The 21,991-nt window shown below is 46.5% G+C and overlaps 1 protein-coding gene across 2 annotated transcripts in view; it reads right to left on the minus strand.

The window, feature by feature from the left end:
- The window catches only part of TBC1D32 (TBC1 domain family member 32), a 150,210-nt gene that overhangs the window by 54,684 nt on the left and 73,535 nt on the right, over positions 1–21,991 (minus strand). For both annotated transcript variants that reach the window (XM_075336070.1, XM_075336069.1), the window contains 8 exons: positions 21,707–21,789; positions 19,649–19,787; positions 19,135–19,222; positions 14,098–14,216; positions 13,559–13,678; positions 13,284–13,372; positions 11,917–12,039; positions 10,848–10,956 (listed from right to left, as the gene is read on the minus strand). In XM_075336070.1, coding sequence (XP_075192185.1) covers positions 10,848–10,956; positions 11,917–12,039; positions 13,284–13,372; positions 13,559–13,678; positions 14,098–14,216; positions 19,135–19,222; positions 19,649–19,787; positions 21,707–21,789 — 870 coding nt within the window. The remainder of the gene's footprint in view (positions 1–10,847; positions 10,957–11,916; positions 12,040–13,283; positions 13,373–13,558; positions 13,679–14,097; positions 14,217–19,134; positions 19,223–19,648; positions 19,788–21,706; positions 21,790–21,991) is intronic.

The raw sequence follows: 21,991 nt of genomic DNA on the forward strand, positions 1-21,991 counted from the left end.
CCCAGCGGCCGGCGCGACCGATTCCCAGAAGTGTGCCTGCTTCAGCGAAGCTGAATGAGGCCATGGCACAAGCGCCGTAGCGCTGATGTCCCCCGGCGCACTACAACACCCAGCATGCTGCGGTGTGAGCGCCAAATGCACGGGGACACAGAGTACCTTGAGGAAGCAGGGCCATGTCCCTGATGTACTCCGCTCCATCCAGCATCTTCTCCAGGGGCTGTAGATGGAGCACGGTCTCAGTGCCTGGAGACCAGTAAATCCCACTTCACCCAGAGCCCTGTAAAAAGGGATGGGGAAGGAATCAGCATGTGGGCTCCTGCCGCCGTACCCGCAATGGGTACCTCAACCTTACAAACACCTCCGACATACAGTGGGGTGAGAAGGGAGCATGCTGGGAGCCCTGTATGGGCCCTCTTTTCTTCCATCCGACATAGTCAGCAGCTGCTGCTGACTAAAAACAATGGAGCTATGCGTGCGTGTCTGACCTCCTGCGCACAAAGCTAAAACTGAGGAATCCGTACTCCTACGGGAGGGTGTATAGCCAGAAGGGGAGGGGCCTTACACTTTTAAGTGTAGTTCTTTGTGCGGCCTCCAGAGGCAGTAGCTATACACCCACTGTCTGGGTCTCCCAATTAGGAGCGAAAAAGAAGTGACATTTTTAGTAATACCATATAATTTTTTCTATACACCTTCAGATCACTTTTTTTAAATTTTTTGCTCGTTTTTGTCTTTTAAAATGGTATTCATCGTATTGGTAATGGTATATTTTATAGCTTGAGCCGTTACAGATGTGGCAATAACATGCACTTTTTTTGTTTATTTTAGTTTATGTATAAAAAAAAAAGCATTTTTTAAAAGGTAAAAATAAATTTCCATGCTTTATTTAGAATTAATTTTTTTACTTGTTTTCTTACATTTATCCCTTTTTGTAAGTAATATTGTTTTACAATTAGCACCATATAGTAATTTTGGCCAACATCTTGTGGTAATTTTCCCATGGGGTCATCATCATGTAGTAATGTCTTCATCCTTGTCTCCATCCTGTAGCAATGTATCCATCCTAGTCCTCTTGTAGTAATGTGCCCCATCCTTGTCCCCATCCTGCAGTAATGTGTCCATCCTGGTCCTCTTGTAGTAATTAACCCATCCTGGTCCCCATCCTCTAATAATGTTCCCATCTTTGTCCCCATCTTGTAGTAATGTGCCCATCCTGGTCCCCTTCTTGTAGTGATGTGCTCATCATTGTTCCTTTCCTGTAGTAATGTGTCCATCCTGGTACCCATTGTGTACTAAAGTGCCCATCCTTGTCCCCTTCTAGTAGTAATGTGCCCATTCTTGTCTCATCCTGTAGTAATGTGTCCATTGTGCCCATCGTGGTCTCCTTCTAGTAGTAATGTGCTCATCATTGTCCCCTATAGTAGTAATGTGCCCATCCTGGTCATCTTGTAGTAATGTGCCTATCCTGGTCCCCATCCTGTAGTAATGTGCCCATCCTGTAGTAAAGTGCCATCCTGGTCCCCATCCTGTAGTAATGTGCCCATCCTGGTCTCTTTGTAGTAATGTGCCTATCCTTGTGCCCATCTGTCACAAACCACCGGGGGGGTCACTCAGAAATCCCCCGCGCTGGCTACCAGTACGTCACAATCGGGGGGTAACAAGTGGGGGTCACCCCTCCTTTATACCTCCCGACCGACAGACAGAGCACGTGACGCGCTCTCTAGCGCCCCTCTTATAGTCAGGCCAATTATGGAATTGCCCGACAATAAGCAAGGAGGCCGCTATACTACTTATGCCGATTATTGAAGGGTCCCCGGTGAGAGTAAGGTATATATTCCCCCGACCTCCGCGGGCGGAATATATAAAATCTCCCCGAATCTCACTGGCCTCCCCACAATAATCCTTGGCACAATTCGCTGCCACCAACCGCTTCACGGTAACTATTAGCCGAACACACAGACGTAGGATTCAAGATCGAGATAACAGAACAGCCCAAGATTAATTATATAATTTAATCAGCCTAAAGCACACTAGAAACTACAATATATACAATAGGGAATCTACAGAATATACATATGTCAGAGTACAGTTACAGTCAAAGCATGGGTTACAAACAGGCATACACAGTTCCAGCAGTTACCTTGTTGCGTCTGGCCACAGGGGGGCGCTGTACCCAGGTTTCTAGGATCCTTCCCACAGATGTTTCCTACACGTGCCCCCAGCGAAAAGAACACTGGAAAATGGCCGAAGTAGGGTTATCAACCTGGGCAATCCAGGTCCCCTCCTACCTTAGTGACCTCACAGGGAGCACTGCTCCACCCCTGGCTGGAGTTATGGACAAAATCCACAACATGGAATATGGCCATAACTTGGCCTGGGAGCGTCGTAGGCGGACGCCAATGCTCTCATTGTGACAGTTATGAATTTAGCTACAGAACGAGGGGACTCATGACCTGCCTGCCAGTTCCCCATTGGCTGATATCACGCCTGGGGCATTTCCCAATGTCCTGCTCCCATAAAAAGGGTGTGCCGGCATCGTCCGCATGCGGAGACACCATTTTTATGGTTGCCATATTTATCGGAAATATGGCTTGCGAGATATGAACCATTTTTTACTGGAGTCGTTCTGTCTGCTAGTTCCATAGCCTTGCTAATGAGATACAACTCTTGTTACAGGGTGACGGCAGGGAGTCATCCTGTGTCCATTGTTCCCACACCACCTCATCTCCATATCACAGGACATGGCCATGGAGGTGTAAGTGGAACACTGAGAACAAGAAGGGAGGGGGCACTGCCAGGGAGTGATGAGGGATTATGACTGGAGTCATAATTCATCTTCATATCCCGGGATTTGCCTCACACCTCCCCCCTTTTGAGGGCGCTAGGGGGCAGCACACTCCGGTGTTCCCCCGTGCGCCCGTCCGCGACCTCTCCTTGTCGGGACAGCCCGTCTGCGTTACCGTGGTCACGGCCCCTTTTGTGGCGAATGGTGAAGTTGTATTGCTGGAGCGCAAGGCTCCATCGCAACAATCGCCCATTCGTCCCAGAGACGGTGTGCAACCAGCTGAGGGGATTGTGGTCCGTCTCCACGATGAAGTGGCGCCCGTATAGATAGGGTTGCAGACGCTGCAGGGCCCACACTATGGCCAGGCACTCCTTCTCCATCGTGGAATAGGCAACTTCCCTTGGTAACAGCTTCCTGCTCAGGTACAAGACTGGGTGCTCTTGGCTCGCAGAGTCCACCTGGCTGAGCACCGCACCGAGGCCGAAGTCACTGGCGTCGGTCTGTACTACAAACGGCCGCGTGAAGTCGGCTGCCTGTAGCACGGGCGGGCTGGACAGGGCGTCCTTTAGGGCCCGGAAGGCTGTCTCGCAGTCCATTGTCCAATCGACTGCAGAGGGCAGCTTCTTCTTGGTGAGGTCCGTCAAGGGCTTTGCCAGGCTACTATAGCATGGAACAAACCTCCTATAGTACCCAGCGGTCCCCAAGAAGGACATCACCTGCTTCTTGGTCCTGGGGGTGGGCCAGGATGCGATGGCTTCCACTTTCTCAGGCTCGGGCTTCAGTGTTCTCCCACCTACCCGGTGACCGAGGTACTGGACCTCGCTCATGGCCAGCTGACACTTTCCCGGCTTGATGGTCAAACCTGCCCGGTGGATCCGCCTGAGCACCTGTGCTAGATGCTCTAGGTGGTCCTCCCAGGTGGGACTGAAGACGGCAATGTCATCCAGGTACGCGGCCGCGTACCCTTCAAGTCCCTTGAGCAGGGTGTTGACCATCCGCTGGAAAGTGGCAGGGGCATTCCTCATCCCGAATGGCATCACCGTGGACTCGTACAGTCCAAATGGGGTAATAAAGGCAGAGCGTTCCCTGGCCTTGCGAGTCAGGGGGATCTGCCAATATCCCCGGCTCAGATCCATGATGGTCAGGTACTGAGCCCCGGCCAACTGATCGAGCAGGTCATCGATGCGTGGCATTGGGTACGCATCGGCGACCGTGACAGCATTGAGCCCCCTGTAGTCCACGCAGAACCGAGTGGTTCGGTCCTTCTTAGGGACGAGGACTACAGGCGAGGCCCAAGCGCTGTTGGATGCCTGGATCACCCCCAGCTTCAGCATCTCGTCAATCTCCTGGCGCATGTGTTGCTGCACCTCCAGGGAGACCCGATATGCTGAACGCCGGATCGGGGGATGATCCCCAGTGTCCACGTGATGGACAGCCAAGTCAGTCCTTCCGGGCTGGTTGGTAAACAACCCCCGGAAGGGGTGTAGGGTGGCCCACAGCTGGGACCGTTGGTCCTCCAAGAGCTGGTGGCCAACCTCCACATCCTCAATGGATCCGCCTGCCCTAACCTGGGCTAGCATATCCAAGAGGGTTTCCGCTTCTCCCTCCTCGGGCAGGTTGCACACGGGGAGCGCACATGCCTCCCGCTCATGATGTGCCTTCATCATGTTCACATGGAAGGGCTTCCGCCTTCCACGGGCAGGGTCCAGGGTGACCAGGTACGTTACAGGGTTGAGCTGCTGGTACACGAGGTATGGGCCTTCCCAGGCTGCCTGAAGCTTGTCCTGTGGTACGGGGACCAGTACCCACACCTTTTGACCCACTTGGTAGGTCCTCTCACAAGCGTTCTGGTCGTACCAACGCTTCTGATCGGCCTGGGCTTGAGCCATATTGTCGTGTACCAGTTGCGTCAAGGCCTGCATTTTGTCCCGGAAGCGCATGACATACTCGATAACCGACACTCCAGGGGTGGCCAAATCCCCTTCCCAAGCCTCTTTCACCAGAGCCAGGGGGCCCCGCACACGTCGCCCGTACAGGAGCTCAAACGGTGAGAATCCTGTTGAGGCCTGTGGAACCTCCCGGTAAGCAAATAACAGGTGTGGGAGATACCGCTCCCAGTCACGCCCATGGGAGTCGACCAACATCTTAAGCATCTGCTTTAAGGTGCCATTGAACCGCTCGCACAGGCCATTAGTCTGTGGATGGTACGGGCTGGCCACCAGATGTCGCACCTGGACTTGCTTACAGAGGGCCTCCATCAGCTGGGACATGAATTGGGTCCCCCGGTCAGTGAGCATTTCCTGGGGAAAACCCACTCGGGAGAAAATCTCCAGCAATGCGGTGGCCACCTTGTCAGCCCGAATGGACGACAAGGCCACTGCTTCTGGGTACCGGGTGGCATAGTCCACTACCGTCAGTATGAAGCGTTTCCCGGAGCTGCTGGGGATGGCCAGCGGGCCGACCAGATCCACAGCCACCCTCCTGAAAGGCTCATCGATGATTGGCAGAGATACTAGTGGGGCTTTGGGGTGTGGCCCCGCCTTCCCCACTCTCTGACAGGTTTCACACGAACGGCAGTAGGCAGCCACATCGGCCCCCATTTTTGGCCAGTAGAAATGCTGGTTTACCCTGGCCTTGGTCTTAGTGATCCCTAGGTGTCCGGCCATCGGAATCTCATGTGCGATCCGCAACAACTCCGTCCGGAACGGATAGGGTACCACCAACTGTCGGTCCCTGGGCCACGCCTCCGGTGAACCCTGCTGGACCGTGGCCCGGTACAGCCGTCCTTGGTCCCAGACCACTCGCTCCGGGTCCGAGTCCGAGGGAGGCTGTGCCGCCTGCTCCTTAAGAGCTTTCAGGCTGTCGTCAGCTTCTAACGCTGCCTGAAACCCCTGACTAGATGTGGCCAGAATCGACGAGACTGTCACATCTTCAGTCAGTACCCCGGGACCTGTGTCCTGGCCTCCACCTGACTCGGCTGCCACTTGGTCAGAAGGGGAAGAGCTATCGGACCTCCGGGAGGCCCCTTGGCTTCCAGCACTCCCACTGCGGGTGACAGCGGCCACAGCCGCTGCGACCGTGGGTCGTGCCTGCTCCTCCTCCGTTCCTGACCAAGTCGCCGGTTCAGGCAGACCTACCTGGCTTCCTGACACCCCGGTTGTGGGGGAACCATGCACCGAGATCTTACCTGGGAGCACTTCCGCTCCTGGACCGGCCCCAATCTCACCTGCCTGTTCCCCTCCTGCAGCAACAGAACCCCGCTGTGAAATCTCTGGGGACCCCACATTTGCTGTGGTAGCCCCCACCCCACACACTGGTCCTCCCCCTGCAGCACCCTGCTCTCTGCTTATCCCTGCAGAGGGCAACAGATCCCAGCTCACAGGCTGGTTACTTGTAGAGGCATTGTCACACCTTTCTCTGACCCCCTCCCCTGTCACAGCTGCAGCTGAGTGTGTGTCTATGGTGTCTATGCAAGCAGAAATATCAGAGTTCACTCCCTCCTCCCTTACATCATTCATAGATAACACATTAACATTGTTAGGAGTCATGTCAGTACGGGCTGAAGGTTCAGCCCTTGGGGGGGGCCCAAACTGGGAGGTTATCTGCCCCAAATCTGTCCCAAGTAGCACGTTTGCAGGGATCCGATCAGTTACCCCCACCTCCCTCACCCCTCGCCCTGCGCCCCAGTCCACATAAATGTCAGCAACAGGCAGCGCCGGGTCAGTGCCTCCAATCCCGGAGACAGCGAGGGTTTTTCCAGGGATCAAGTCTTGGGGGGACACCATCTCAGGCCGCACCAGAGTCACCTCCGAGGCGCTGTCTCGCAGTCCTATGGTCACAGACCGGCCGACGGTGACAGGTTGGAAGCTGTCCAGGGACCTACCACCACCCCCACCCACACAATACACCTTGGGCGGCCCTTGGGACGGGGACGGAGCCGGGACCTTGGGACGCTGAGGGCACATGGCCTTGAAGTGTCCAGGTAGGTTGCACTGGTGGCACCGTCTTGGTTCCGCCACGGGCCTGGAGAGGGGAGTTGAGGGGGACACCCCCTGCAGTCTAGGGGCAGGTGGGGCAGTCGCAGAATTCATCTTCCCCCCTCTCCAGGTGCTGCTGGTGGCCGCTCTCCTGGCCTCAGGGGCCCGGTTGTTGGTGTAGTCATCGGCAAGGGCAGCTGTAGCCGTGGACCCCTTTGGCTTCTGGTCTCGGATGAACTGGCGGAGATCCTCAGGGCAGTTCCACAAGAGTTGCTCCGTGATGAACAAGTCCAGGATCTCCGGTCCGGTGGAAAGCTGCAGGCCTTGGGTCCAGTGGTCGGCAGCTCGGGCAAGTGCTCGCCGGTGGTCAGCCCAGGAGTCCTTTGGTCCCTTCTGTAGGCTCCGGAACTTCTTGCGGTAGGACTCTGGAGTGAGGTTGTACTGTTGGATCAGGGCCCGCTTGATGGTGTCGTAGCCCTGATCTGCCTCAGCAGGCAAGTCCCCAAGGATATCCAGGGCCTTACCCCTTAAACGGGGGGTCAGGTATTTGGCCCACTGGTCCTTGTCCAGATGGTGCTGCAAGCAAGTCCGTTCAAAAGCAGTCAAGAAAGAGTCCAAGTCTCCATCCTTCTCCAGCACTGGGAAGTCCTCAACACGGACCTTTGGAAGTTTGGTGTCTCGAAGGTCACATGTGGCTGATGAGGGCCGGAGCTGAGCTAGCTGCAGCTGGTAGTCACGGTCTGCCTGTCGCTCTCGCTCTTCACGCGCTGCCTGCCGCTCTCGCTCCGCAGCCTCACGCTCTGCGTGCCGCTCCGCAGCCTCAGCGTCACGCGCTGCCTGCCGCTCTGCCCTGCGCTCTGCCAGGAGTTCCTTGTAGCCCTTCTGGTCTCCAGCCTGGAGAAGGGCCATAGCCATTTGAAGAAGGCTATCCGAGCCTCCCAGGCTCGGTGGAATGGCACGTGGTGATCTGCGGCACGCTGCAGAGCTAGGCGATTCACTGTCCCTTTCAGAGCGGAGGGCTGGCATCTGGCTCGTTGAGGAACCTTGGGTGAGCTCCTCCTCATCTTGTCCAGCAGTGCCAGGTTGCGCAATGTCCTCGGCAGAACGGTTTTCTGGCGTCGAGCTCCTGGAGGACTCGTGGGCAACCTCCTCATTGCTGTCCACAGCACCGTCCTCCCTCTCTTCGGCTCCTGCCTTAGCATTGGCCAGTTGCATAGCTCTGCTCCTGGTGCCATCAGCCATTCTTGCAGACTTTTGGTCACTGACACAGAACTGACACCTGATGCCTCCACACACCTTAAAGTATCTGCACTCTGACACTCTAGTGTTGAGCTAGTCTGAAGACCCCAGCAGCCACAGCTGCTGCAGGCAGTCTTTAGTGTCTGGGAGTATGGGTCTCACACTCACACACACTATTATCTCGATCCCACCGCTATGCCACCAATATGTCACAAACCACCGGGGGGGTCACTCAGAAATCCCCCGCGCTGGCTACCAGTACGTCACAATCGGGGGGGTAACAAGTGGGGGTCACCCCTCCTTTATACCTCCCGACCGACAGACAGAGCACGTGACGCGCTCTCTAGCGCCCCTCTTATAGTCAGGCCAATTATGGAATTGCCCGACAATAAGCAAGGAGGCCGCTATACTACTTATGCCGATTATTGAAGGGTCCCCGGTGAGAGTAAGGTATATATTCCCCCGACCTCCGCGGGCGGAATATATAAAATCTCCCCGAATCTCACTGGCCTCCCCACAATAATCCTTGGCACAATTCGCTGCCACCAACCGCTTCACGGTAACTATTAGCCGAACACACAGACGTGGGATTCAAGATCGAGATAACAGAACAGCCCAAGATTAATTATATAATTTAATCAGCCTAAAGCACACTAGAAACTACAATATATACAATAGGGAATCTACAGAATATACATATGTCAGAGTACAGTTACAGTCAAAGCATGGGTTACAAACAGGCATACACAGTTCCAGCAGTTACCTTGTTGCGTCTGGCCACAGGGGGGCGCTGTACCCAGGTTTCTAGGATCCTTCCCACAGATGTTTCCTACACGTGCCCCCAGCGAAAAGAACACTGGAAAATGGCCGAAGTAGGGTTATCAACCTGGGCAATCCAGGTCCCCTCCTACCTTAGTGACCTCACAGGGAGCACTGCTCCACCCCTGGCTGGAGTTATGGACAAAATCCACAACATGGAATATGGCCATAACTTGGCCTGGGAGCGTCGTAGGCGGACGCCAATGCTCTCATTGTGACAGTTATGAATTTAGCTACAGAACGAGGGGACTCATGACCTGCCTGCCAGTTCCCCATTGGCTGATATCACGCCTGGGGCATTTCCCAATGTCCTGCTCCCATAAAAAGGGTGTGCCGGCATCGTCCGCATGCGGAGACACCATTTTTATGGTTGCCATATTTATCGGAAATATGGCTTGCGAGATATGAACCATTTTTTACTGGAGTCGTTCTGTCTGCTAGTTCCATAGCCTTGCTAATGAGATACAACTCTTGTTACAGGGTGACGGCAGGGAGTCATCCTGTGTCCATTGTTCCCACACCACCTCATCTCCATATCACAGGACATGGCCATGGAGGTGTAAGTGGAACACTGAGAACAAGAAGGGAGGGGGCACTGCCAGGGAGTGATGAGGGATTATGACTGGAGTCATAATTCATCTTCATATCCCGGGATTTGCCTCACACCATCCTTGTCCCATCGTATAGTAATGTCCCATCCTGTAGTAATTTCCCCCTATATATTGTTTTTCATATACACATTAAAAAAAAAAGGATTCTTCTCACCTGTCCTCAGTTCCCTCGGTGTCTTGTTTTCTGCTTCTTGCGGCCCGCAGGCTCATGACGATCGCGGCTGGGGCCTGCATTAGTCAGCGCTTTATTTCATTTCAATGAGCTGTTGGTGCTGTGTAGCGCTCTCTGCATCCCTAAACCAATGGCAGCCACTGGCCAGAGTCCAGCGCTTGACATCATATCACTAAATCAGCTGCTGGCCTGTGTGTAGCTGGCGGCTACCTTAGGTATAGTTCTGCACTGCAGAGAGCTCTGTGCGGTGCTAGCAGTTCATTCAAATGAATTAAAGCGCTGACTACTTCCTGCGGCCACCAGCACCGGCCGCGAATGTCATGGGATCCATGGGCCTGCGGGCTGCAAAAAGAAGTCTGAGGAGCCGCATGTGGCCTGCGGGCTGTGTGTCTGATACCCCTGTAGTAATGCAATTCCAAACTGATATATTCAATGTTTGCATACTCCTTAGCCACATTTTTGCATATAGAACAGCTTGCCACAAAATTTCCAACATTCTGATAGCAAAAAACTGACATAAAAACCTTGATAAATTTCCCTTATAAACACGGTTCTTTATTGAGAATAGTTCTTAGAGATATTTCCAGGTATAAGTAAAAAAATATTTATATATTTTCTCTTAGGCTGGGGCAACACGGGGACTTCTGCGATCCTCGCATGACACTCGGCTCACGCTGGCAGTACAGCAGGAGCAGAGTGTCATGCGAGTGTCATTGCCACTGAGGTCCAATCGTGCGATCAGACCTCAGCTGTGGGGGGCGGGCCAGGACTGAGGAGGGGATGGCCGGCTGTGCGGAGGGGCGGGCAGGTGCTGTGGAGGAGAGGAGGGATTTATCTCCCTCTCTCCTCCGTTGCTGGCTATTGCCATTTTTGCTCTGCACTCGCATTACGCCGGTGTAATGCGAGTGCAGTGTGATTTTTCTCTCGCCCATAGACTTGAATGGGTGCGAGAGAAACAAGGATTGCATTGCACCCGCAGCATGCTGCAACTGTTTTCTCCGTCCAGTTAGGGCTGAGAAAATAATCACTCATGGGTGCTGGCACATAGTTTAATATTGGTCCGAGTGAAATTCGATATTTTATTATTTATTATTTTCAAGCCATGTGTCTTAGGCCTTAGATGACCCCTGTTGTCATTAAAATATTTTCAAAATTGCAGTGTTAAAAAATAGTAATTACTATGTATCGGTAAGTAAAGGTATAATCTAGAACTTATTCTAGAAGTTACTGGTCCAGAAATGTATCACCTGAAGCATCACTCTAGATGGTAAAACGCGCTCATGTGGTCCTCCGATGACATTCATCCTCACCAGAATATGGTTTCTCTCTACAGACAGTCCATCAATAATGATATTCCTGCAAGTGAATGCAAATGGTAGCAGTAAATACAGTAAGCACATTTAGGTACAGTGATGAGGAAGTATCACTAGAGACAAAATCGCTAAGACTGCACTAGCATTATCCCAATCAAAGGAGAGGTTACTGTCTCCAACAAGATCAGTATCCCTATCCTGAGATATTGTGAACTACCATAAAAGTCTTGTTACTTCCAAAACTCCCCTGCTCCTATGCTGACACGATCATACAGTTCATTGCCTTCGATAAGATTAGTACAATGCGGTCATAAAATTTTCTGTATTGATTTGGAACTCACTTTTTTCATATTTGCAAAGAAAGTGGGAATGGGAATAATAAATAAATAATTGACAATTAGTAGGGTTGCCTGGAAAAAATTAAATAAAACATAACTGGGTAAATCCCCCACTTTTTCGGTTCCAACAGCAATGATGTGCCAAACTAGTACTACATGGCATGTACCACTGAGAACAGTGGTGTCACATGCCACTATATTACTACTGCAATGGGACGGCAAGAAGTACGGTATTTCAGGTCTGGAGCATCAGTGATGAAACAGTGGGGATTGAAAAGCTGATGGCTGTCCGCAATCTGCTTGTCGGTCAGTGGTCATTTAAAAAAACTGTTTACACAGGCCAAACCAGCTTCAGATCTGCACCGGTAATCTGAAATAGATTGTCCTGTACACAAAGGCTTCCATTGTTCTCGGCAGCACAAGTCTTGTTTACACAGATGGATGGTGCTGCCGAGAATGATGATTTTCTGTACAGCACTAAAGATCATTTCACTTGAAGAAGAAGCATTTTGCTAATTGGTCATGTGACCGGAAGCCTGTTTACACGGTATGATAATCATGTACAGGAACGCTCATTCACAATAATCGTGCAGTGTAAATGGACCTTTAGTTTCAGAAGTTTAATCTATATGTTATTCCACATGAATATTTTTCCTGACACTTACTGTGAACCCGTAGAAGGGTCTGTAATGTTTTCACTTTGGGCATTAAAAAGCATCTCACATACTTTGTACTGGGACTCCAGAAGTAACAGAGTATCGAGACTGCAGCACATGACATTTAATAATCTGAAAAAGAGAGAAAATGTGTATCCTATGCATTATCATTTAATATCTAGTGCTTCAAGCAACAAGCTAGCACAGATGACATCTGCTAATTCTTGTGTGCAACAAGTTTAGAAATCAGAGAAAAATGTAACAATTTCCATCAGTGTCTGGTTTAATAAAGTCATTAGGTATTAGCAGGAACCAACATCCGAGTGGTAAACCCTGGTTCACATACAAGTGCATCTTAATAAATTACAATATCCTCCAAAAGTTAATTTATTTCAGTAATTCACTACAAAAAGGGAAACATATATATATTATATAGAGTCATTACACACAGAGGGATCTATTCCTATATATTATAATATAATAAACCTTGGACCACTGAGCAACAGTCCAGTTCTTTTTCTCCTTGGCCCAGGTAAGATGCTTCTGGCGTTGTCTATTGGTCATGAATGGCTTGACACAAGGAATGTAACAGTTGTAGCCCATGTCCTGGATACGTCTGTGTGTGGCGACTCCAGCAGCAGTCCACTCCTTGTGAATCTTCCCCACATTTTTAAATGGCCTTTTCTTAACAATCCTATCAAGGCTTTAGTTATCACAGTTGCTTGAGCACCTTTTTTTAACCACACTTTTTCCTTCCACTCAACCTTCCATTAATATGCTTGGATACAGCACTCTGTGATCAGCCAGCCTATTTAGCAATGATCTTTTGTGACTTACCCTCCTTGTGGAGTTTGTCAATAATGACTGCCTTCTGGACATCTGTCATGTCAGCAGTCTTCCCCATGATTATGCAGCCTACTGAACCAGACTAAGGGACTATTTTAAATGCTTAGGAAGCCTTTTCAGGTGTTTTGTGGTAATGATTCTAATTTTCTGAGATAATGACTTTTGAGTTCTCATTAGCTGTAAGCCATTATCATCAACATTAACAGAAATAAACACTTGAAATAGATCACTCTGTGTGTAATGACTCTATATATAATATGTGCGTTTCTCTTTTTGTATTGAATTACTGAAATAAATTCACTTTTGGGGGATATTCTAATTTATTGAAATGCATTTGTATGACCTTGTCATGTGCATACAGGGTGCAACAGAAGCCACAGCCTTACTATTGTAAGAATATCTAACAGATGATCAAAATTAAAGAAATCCTTCTGATGTAGTGTCTTAAAACACAAAAATCTGCAATAGACAAAATTACTGTATGGTATCTACAAGATTCATAGAAAAGCAGACACATAATGTTTCCCTACCTTAATCCGAAAGTGTGTGACTGATCATAGTTAAACAATGAATTAATTTTAGCGACTGAATTTACAATGACAAGCCGATCAAATACATCCTTGAAGAAAAAAAAAAGAAAATTATCTACAATATATTTATTCTGTTGTATGACAGATATAATCAAATCCGAAAATACTTTCACGCAATTATATATTGTTGCGAAAGATCTATGTTAATTCTATGATTTCCCATAATCATAAACTGGATATTGATAAGCAATTATTTCTACAAATGTCTTACTTACAACAAAAGATGTAGGGATTTCTCGGAGAGAGTATTCTTCTTTTGATAGCAATTGCTGCTTTCCTAGTAGCTCATAAACAGCATAGTAAGATGACATCAGGTTTATCAAAGCCAGAAAAGACTGGAATTAGAAAAAATTCAGAAATCTATAAGATTTGTTAGATGGGCAAACAAACATACTGCTATAACTTATTCCTATTAGTGATGAGCGCGTACTACCATGTTTGGGAGCTCAGTACTCATAATAAGCAGTCGGATACTTGGATGGGCTCGACTTGAGTACCAACTATAAAGGAAGTCAATGGGGGACTCGAGTATTTAGGAAGTGGGTAACATAACAAAGACAAATCCTTGAAGTGGAATGTAGGTATGTCCGCCCATACAAAAATACAAGGTGTATATAGGGGATTCCCATAGCCTTGTCTATAGTATTGGGAAATGCGTCACATAACTTAACTCGTTAGTCCTGAAAAAAGAATTCCAAACGGAAAAAGGTTTTTCTTTTTTTAATTAGCAATGTCTTATAACCTTCACATTTACCTTCTGGCAGCTCCTGTCTATAGGATCCACAGGAGTCGGTTTGGGATGAATAACTCTGACATCATCCCTTCCACATTCAAGAGCAGCCCACAGCTCGGATACAAAAGTCTGGATAAAGCCTGCAAGAAATGGTAACAACACTGTTCAGTGAGCAATAATCTAATATATAAAGCTGAGTGTATGTGTGTGTGTGTGTGTGTGTGTGTGTGTGTGTGTGTGTCCGCTAAAGGAATCCGCAGCGTCGCATTTACAATCAGAAAATTTTGCACAGACTCCTCATGTGACCCAGGGAGCGTCGTAGACTATGTTTTGATGGGAAAATGTAACCCCGGGCTTTACAGTTACTCTCCAAAAACATGCCTCCATTAAAGTCAAAGGAGCTACAACCTATTAGGTTATTAATAGGAGATGTGATTGGTTGCTATAGGAACAAAATAAACTGTTAGTATAAGAAGCTTATGTGTGAGGTAATAAGATGTCGGTGGGGAGACGGATAGAGAGAGACAGAAAGACAGACAGACACAGATAGACAGGGAAAGAGACAGGCAGACAGGGAAAGAGATAGACAGGGAAAGAGACAGCGATAAGTAAAGAGACTGGGAAAGATACAAAGACAGCCGGGGAAAGAGACAGCCAGGGAAAGAGACAGAGACAAGGAAAGAGACAGACAGATGGGGAACGAGACAAGACGGGGAACGAGACAAGACGGGGAATGAGACAAGACAGGGAACGAGACAAACATGGATCGAGGCAAACATGGAACGAGACAAACATGGAACGAGACAAACATGGAACGAGACAAACATGGAACGAGACAAACATGGAACGAGACAAACATGGAACGAGATAAACATGGAACGAGATAAACATGGAACGAGACAGACCTGGAACGAGACAGACCTGGAACGAGACAGACCTGGAACGAGACAGACCTGGAACGAGACAGACCTGGAACGAGACAGACCTGGAACGAGACAGACCTGGAACGAGACAGACGGGGAAAGAGACAGACAGAAAGAGATAGAGAGAGACACAGACACAGAGATAGAGAGAGACAGAAACAGAGATACAGAGATAGACAGACACAGAAATAGAGAGAGACAGACACAGAGATAGAGACAGATAAAGAGACTGATACAGAAACAGACAGAGAGACTGATACAGACAGACAGAGACAGACATCGGAGACAGACAAGAGTCTGGGAGGGAGACAGAGAGATAGTTACTATTCCGGGCAACGACCGGGTACTCAGCTAGTGGTTTAATATAGAAAAGTTAAAGTCTGGTCCCCATGATCTTTATCGCACAGTCTTCATTTTCTGTGCAGCCCCCTAAACAAATGTATGAAGTAGTGTACATTAATTCTTCAGAACTACTGAAAAGGAGGAGAAAGTGGAAGCATCAGCCAGTTTTTATCAGTTTATAGGCAACTTATAGATGTCAGACTAATGAAAAAGGCTGTTCTATTTATGCAACCTCTTTACCACTGCTGGGACCAGAGACAAACCATACTTCATGAAGGGAATTTGGTGGTCTGTATAAGGAAAAAAGAGCTCCAACTGCCATAAAGATATAGGGCCCAACTCATCAAGATGAGGGGCCATTCTGGAGTCAGATGAGAATTTGTGTGCACCCCACCACTAATCTTACTCAATTACTTGCTGGGGTAAGATTTGTGGCATAACGAGCACCCCCGCTCACCATGAATTTGACGAGTGGCAGTCACCACGATGCCATCCCACCATAGCTCTTCTTACTTTGTCAGAGCTGGGCAAAAATGGTGTGAGAACGCCAAAAGTCACATAATTTTCGCTCAGCCAATAGTCACATCAAGTTTGAAAGACTTTTCAAAGCTTTTTATGCCAAAATACTTGCATAAAAGCTTTGATGAATTGGGCCCATGCTGGTAAATTAAATTGGTGCTCTGTAGCGGCAATTGTCCTGGTTCCTGTGGGCTGGGGTGGCCTGGAGCTGTAGGGGCCTTGCTTTGCAGAATAGGTGCTAAGATGCACCAGGGTTGCTCCCCCTGCTGGTACAGTATCACGTTGGCCATATTCACCATGACGTGGCAGTGGGCTTCAGATAGTCTTATCATAATGTTACATGTAGAATCTCATGTTCAGTTTTGTAAACTTTAGCTTAGCCAAAATAGATCAGTGAATTTGTTTTGTATGCGCAATCCATGTTTTTTTTTCTACAGTTACATTAAATGAAAATAAGGATTTTGTACCTACAGTGCTTGCGAAAGTATTTGGCCCCCTTGAATTTTTCAACCTTATCCCACATTTCAGGCTTCAAACATAAAGATAAAAAATTAAATTTTATGGTGAAAAATTAACAAGTGGGACACAATTGTGAAGTTGAATGAAATTTATTGCTTATTTTAAACTTTTTTAAAAAAATAATAAACTGAAAATTGGGGCATGCAATATTATTCGGCCCCTTTAAGTTAATACTTTGCAGCGCCACCTTTTGCTGCAATTACAGCTGCAAGTCACTTGGGGTATGTCTCTATCAGTTTTGCACATCGAGAGACTGAAATCTTGCCTATTCTTCCTATGCAATTAGCTCAAGCTGAGTGAGGTTGGATGGAGAGCGTTTGTGAACAGCAGTTTTCAGCTCTTTCCACAGATCCTCGATTGGATTCAGGTCTGTTCTTTGACTTGGCCATTCTAACACCTGGATACATTTATTTGTGAACCATTCCACTGTAGATTTTGCTTTATGTTTTAGATCATTGTCTTGTTGGAAGACAAATCTCCATCCCAGTCTCAGGTCTTTTGCAGACTCCAACAGGTTTTCTTCAAGAATGGTCCTGTATTTGGCTCCATGCATCTTCCCATCAATTTTAACCATCTCCCCTATCCCTGCTGAAGAAAAGCAGTCCCAAACCATGATACTGCCACCACCATGTTTGACAGTGGGGATGGTGTGTTCAGGGTGATGAGCTGTGTTGCTTTTACGTCAAACATATCGTATGGCATTGTGCCTAAAAAGTTTGAATTTGGTTTTATCTGACCAGAGCACCTTCTTCCACATGTTTGGTGCGTCTCCCAGGTGGCTTGTGGCAAACTTTAAATTACACTTTTTATGGATATCTTTGAGAAATGGCTTTCTTGTTGCCAATCTCCCATAAAGGCCAGATTTGTGCAGTGTACGACTGATTGTTATCCTATGGACAGACTCTCCTACCTCAGCTGTATATCTCTGCAGTTCATCCAGAGTGATTATGGGCCTCTTGGCTGCATCTCTGATCAGTCTTCTCCTTGTTTGAGATGGAAGTTTGGCTGGCCGGCCGAGTCTTGGTAGATTTGCAGTGGTATGATACTCCTTCCATTTCAATATGATCGCTTGCACAGTGCTCTTTGGGATGTTTAAAGTTTTGGAAATCTTTTTGTAACCAAATCTGGATTTAAACTTCTCCACAACAGTATCACGGACCTGCCTGTTGTGTTCCTTGGTCTTCATGATGCTATCTGCGCTTTAAACAGAACACTGAGACTATCACAGAGCAGGTGCTTTTATACAGAGACTTGATTACACACAGGTGGCTTATATTTATCATCATCAGTCATTTAGGACAACATTGGATCATTCAGAGACCCTCAATGAACTTCTGGAGTGAGTTTGCTGCACTGAAAGTAAAGGGGATGAATAATATTGCACACCCCAATTTTCAGTTTTTTATTTCTTAAAAAAGTTTAAAATAAGCAATAAAGTTTGTTCAACTTCACAACTGTGTCCCACTTGTGGCTGATTCTTCACCATAAAATTTAAATTTTTATCATTATGTTTGAAGCCTGAAATGTGGGAAAAGGTTGAAAAAATCAAAGGGGGCAGAGTACTTTTGCAAGGCATTGTATTCAGATATCAAATTGTATATAGAATAAAATCAATCAAATCGATCAGTAAACATTGAGGAAATGGTGACTGTGAAGGAAGAAGCGCACAATAGGCTATAACCCTATTATATGAGAGGTAGTATAAAAACTATTTTGCTCACCTTGGGTGGTTATGTGAAGACACAACCACTGTAAAGGTTAAAATACCCAGGTGATGCTGCCCCATGGCTGAGGAAAAATTCACCAGATGGAAATCAGCACAAACAGGGTAAAAACACGTGTAAAAATTGGCTGTGCTGCTGGAAAGAAGTCTCTTGCTGTAGTATTCTTTGAAGGTTCTTTATTATCCACTTCTTTGTGAAAACAGACTTTTTACATCAAAACTATGATAATTGCAAAAAAGCAAGTAATTGTTTTATACAAATACTAGCTGTAGTATCCGTCGTTGCCAGGGATAGTATCTGTCTGTCTGTTTTTCTATCTGTCTGTCTGTCTGTATCTGTATCTATCTGTATCTCCTTGTCAATCTGTTTCTATCTATCTGTCTGTCTCTTTCCCTGTCTTTGTCTGTATCTATCTGTCTGTATCTGTCTGTCGTCTGTCTCCCGGTCGGTCTCTCTATTTGTGTGTCTGTCTCTCTCTCTCTTTCCGTGTCTGTCTCTTTCTCTGTCTATCTGTATCTTCCCTATCTGTATCTTCCCTATCTGCCTCTTTCCCTGTCTGTCTGCCTCTGTCTGTCTCTTTCCCTGTCTTCTTTTGTCTGTCTCTTACTCTGTCTGTCTGCTTTTGTTTGTCTTTCCCTGTTTGTCTGCTTTTGTTTGTCTCTTTTCCTGTCTGTCTTTTTCCTGCCCGTCTCTTTCCCTGCCCGTCTCTCCACCGAAATCATATTATCTCACACATAAGCTTCTTATGCTAACAATTTCCCTCGTTCCTATAGCAACCAATCACAGCTCCTATTAACTGTAGCTCCCAGCTCTATTAACTTTAAATGGAGGCAGGTTTTTTGGAGAGTAACTGTAAAGCGCGGGGTTAAATTTTGCCCTCAAAACATAGTCTATGACGTTCCCTGAGTCACATGGGGTGTCTGTGCAAAATTTCATGATTGTAAATGTGACGGTACGGATTCCTTTAGTGGACATACACATATATGCGCGCGCGCACACACACACACACACGCCTTGATATATTAGATTACCTGATTTTTGGAGGGCTACTGCACCAGGCGCTGTCGCTGCTACCTGTGTTACCAAAACCCCATAGCCAAATTTTTCACTTCTGTTAACCTGCAATAAATAGATCAAAATATGTATTTCAGAGCCATGGTACTACTAAGAATGTGTTGGATACTGACGCATCATAAATACTTAACTAAGAAAATATCCAGTTGGCCACTTTGTAAAGCTCCACCATAAAGGCACTACTATAACTGATGTATGCTGCTTAGCTGCAGTGTATGATAAAAGTCTGAGGACACAGCTCAGCGTCTCATTACTAGAGGGGCCAAACACCTTAGATAGCTGTGCTACTCCCAGCCCCCATATATAGACGCCCGCTCATCATCTTGAAAAATAAAGCTAAGGAAAGGACAAAGTACAGGAGGGCTATGATTTCAAGCAAAAGCTATAAATATTCTTATTCCCACAAAGTTGATGTAATCCACTGGCCCATTTTTAAAGTCTCCCTCTTAATTTAATGTTGGTTCAACTTACCTGTAGTTTTTTGGTAAATCTGCCAAACATATAATGTATGCACTCATTGATGGCTCCAGTTTGCTGGAGAAGGAGAAGTCCTCGTGGAGTAGATGCAAAATTTAACAAGCTGTCCAGTATTGATTCCTCCCAAACCAATCTATGGTACAAAAAAAACATTACAATACTGAAACAATACAGTGTATCACAAAAGTGAGTACACCCCTCACATTTTTGTAAGTATTTTATTATATTTTTTTACTGGACAACACTGAAGATATAACACTTTGATACAATATATAGTAGTCAGTGTACAGGTTGTATAACAGTGTAAATTTGGTGTGCGCTCTAAATAACTCAACACAGACATTAATGTCTAATCAGATGGCAACAAAAGTAAAGTAGGTACACCACTGAGTGAAAATTGCCAAATTGTGGCCAAAGTGTCAATATTTTGTGTGCCCACCAATATTTTTAAGCATTACCTTAACTATTTTGGGCAGTGGAGTTCCTTAGAGCTTCACAGGAGCCACCGGAATCCTCTTCCTCTCCTCCATGATGACATCATGGAGCTGGTGGATGTTAGGGTATGTCTGCATGCTGCATTTTTGTGGTAAAAAAAAACGCATCTTGTGGCCAAAAAACTCATGCACTTTTGATGTGTTTTTCAACCATATGTTTCTTATGTGGCTTTTATGATCACCAATGAGTGAAAAACGCAGGGAAAACACAAAAAGAATTGACATGCTGCATTTTATGGTCACCACAAAAATGCAACCAAAAAAAAGCAATGTATTCACATCAAATCTGAAATTCCATAGACTTTGCTGGGAAGGAAAAGCATGCAGTTTGTGGGGACTAAAAGGTCACCACAAAATGCATAAACAAAAGCATCAAAAACTGCAGTGTGCGCATGGGGGGTTAGAGACCTTGTGCTTCTCCACCTTCCAATTGAGGATGCCCCACAGAGGCTCAATAGAGTTTTGGTCTGGTATGTACATACTAGAGTTGGTGCAAACTGGTTCACAATACCCATTGCAGCAGCCAGCTCGGTAATCTGTGGCCGCTGGATGACTGCCCCGAGAACTGCCTCCTACCTCCCAGCATCCATGGCTCCTTTTTTGATTAACTGGTCTGCACAATGTCACATGCGTGTCACTGCACAACGATAATCAAAAGAAGAGATAGATATTTATTTGCAACTAATACCTAGTTGTCAATAAATAGCCAGGAGTGATAACAGAAGAACATCACATTTTATGAAAAAAATGCCCCAGAATAGAATTATTTGTAGGAAAAAGAAACACATATTAGGATTGGTAATAGGTCCTCTTTATTTAGTGTTAAACCACATTAGAATGTATGCATACTTGAGTACCACAAAGAATTCGCATAGTAGCCACTCTAATAGGTTAGTTGCCATTTTCTTAATGCTACATATTATATAGAAAACAAAAACTCCTACCATCGTTAGATTGACGGGTTTGATCATATGCTTTGCACCTTAGTCCACGTTCCACAATTAGTATTTTTGAAGTTGCAGATTTTCTGAAGCATGTAAATGAGGTTCCTTGTGGGGGTTTTAGTTGCGTTTTTATCACATATTTGACACTGCTGTATTTGTCTCTTTTTGGGGTCTCATACTTTAAATAAAGCTGTGTTGTTTTTAATACTTTCTGGTGTTTGGGTTTGCCAAAACTTTATTGATATAGTCATGTACGGATTACATGTTTTTAGTGCAATAATGCAGCGGAAACGCACTAAAAACATACATATACTTTCTTTACCTGATGATTTTACGTACCTAATGCAAGTCTAATGGGAAAGTCTGCACATAAAACACAGAAAAATTGACATATCGTGGATTTGAAAAATACTCCGCAGGCCAGATTACACTGTACTATGGACAGAAGAATTCTCTAAATCCCATCCACTGTGCTGGAACTTTAATACGCCACACAGCGAAAATACGCACGGTCAAAAACTCATCAAGGGAACTTAACGTTACTCTGACAATGCGATCCTCTGTCACGTTTCAATGGCCTATTAGGGAGTCCTAATATTGGAAAATATACTTACGCCCCTTGGGAATCCTGACTAACAGATGATAGAGACATAGCTCCAGCGACAGGGGTTGGAGTTCTTTCAGAAATTAAAACGGTCTGTGAACAAATAATAGTACTAATAGTGTTAGAATATCTATACAAATTGGTCAACTGAAAACATAGCTTTGCAAATAAACTTTACAGATATAAGTAAACAGAATACTCAACCCAATACAGGAGATCCATTTATCAGGACACAAGGTTAAAAAGGCTCTCTGAGGAATGTGATCAAATAAATACATTACATAAAATACTTTTA

The sequence above is a fragment of the Anomaloglossus baeobatrachus genome, chromosome 2 (assembly GCF_048569485.1).
Source record: "Anomaloglossus baeobatrachus isolate aAnoBae1 chromosome 2, aAnoBae1.hap1, whole genome shotgun sequence".
Taxonomy (NCBI): domain Eukaryota; kingdom Metazoa; phylum Chordata; class Amphibia; order Anura; family Aromobatidae; genus Anomaloglossus; species Anomaloglossus baeobatrachus.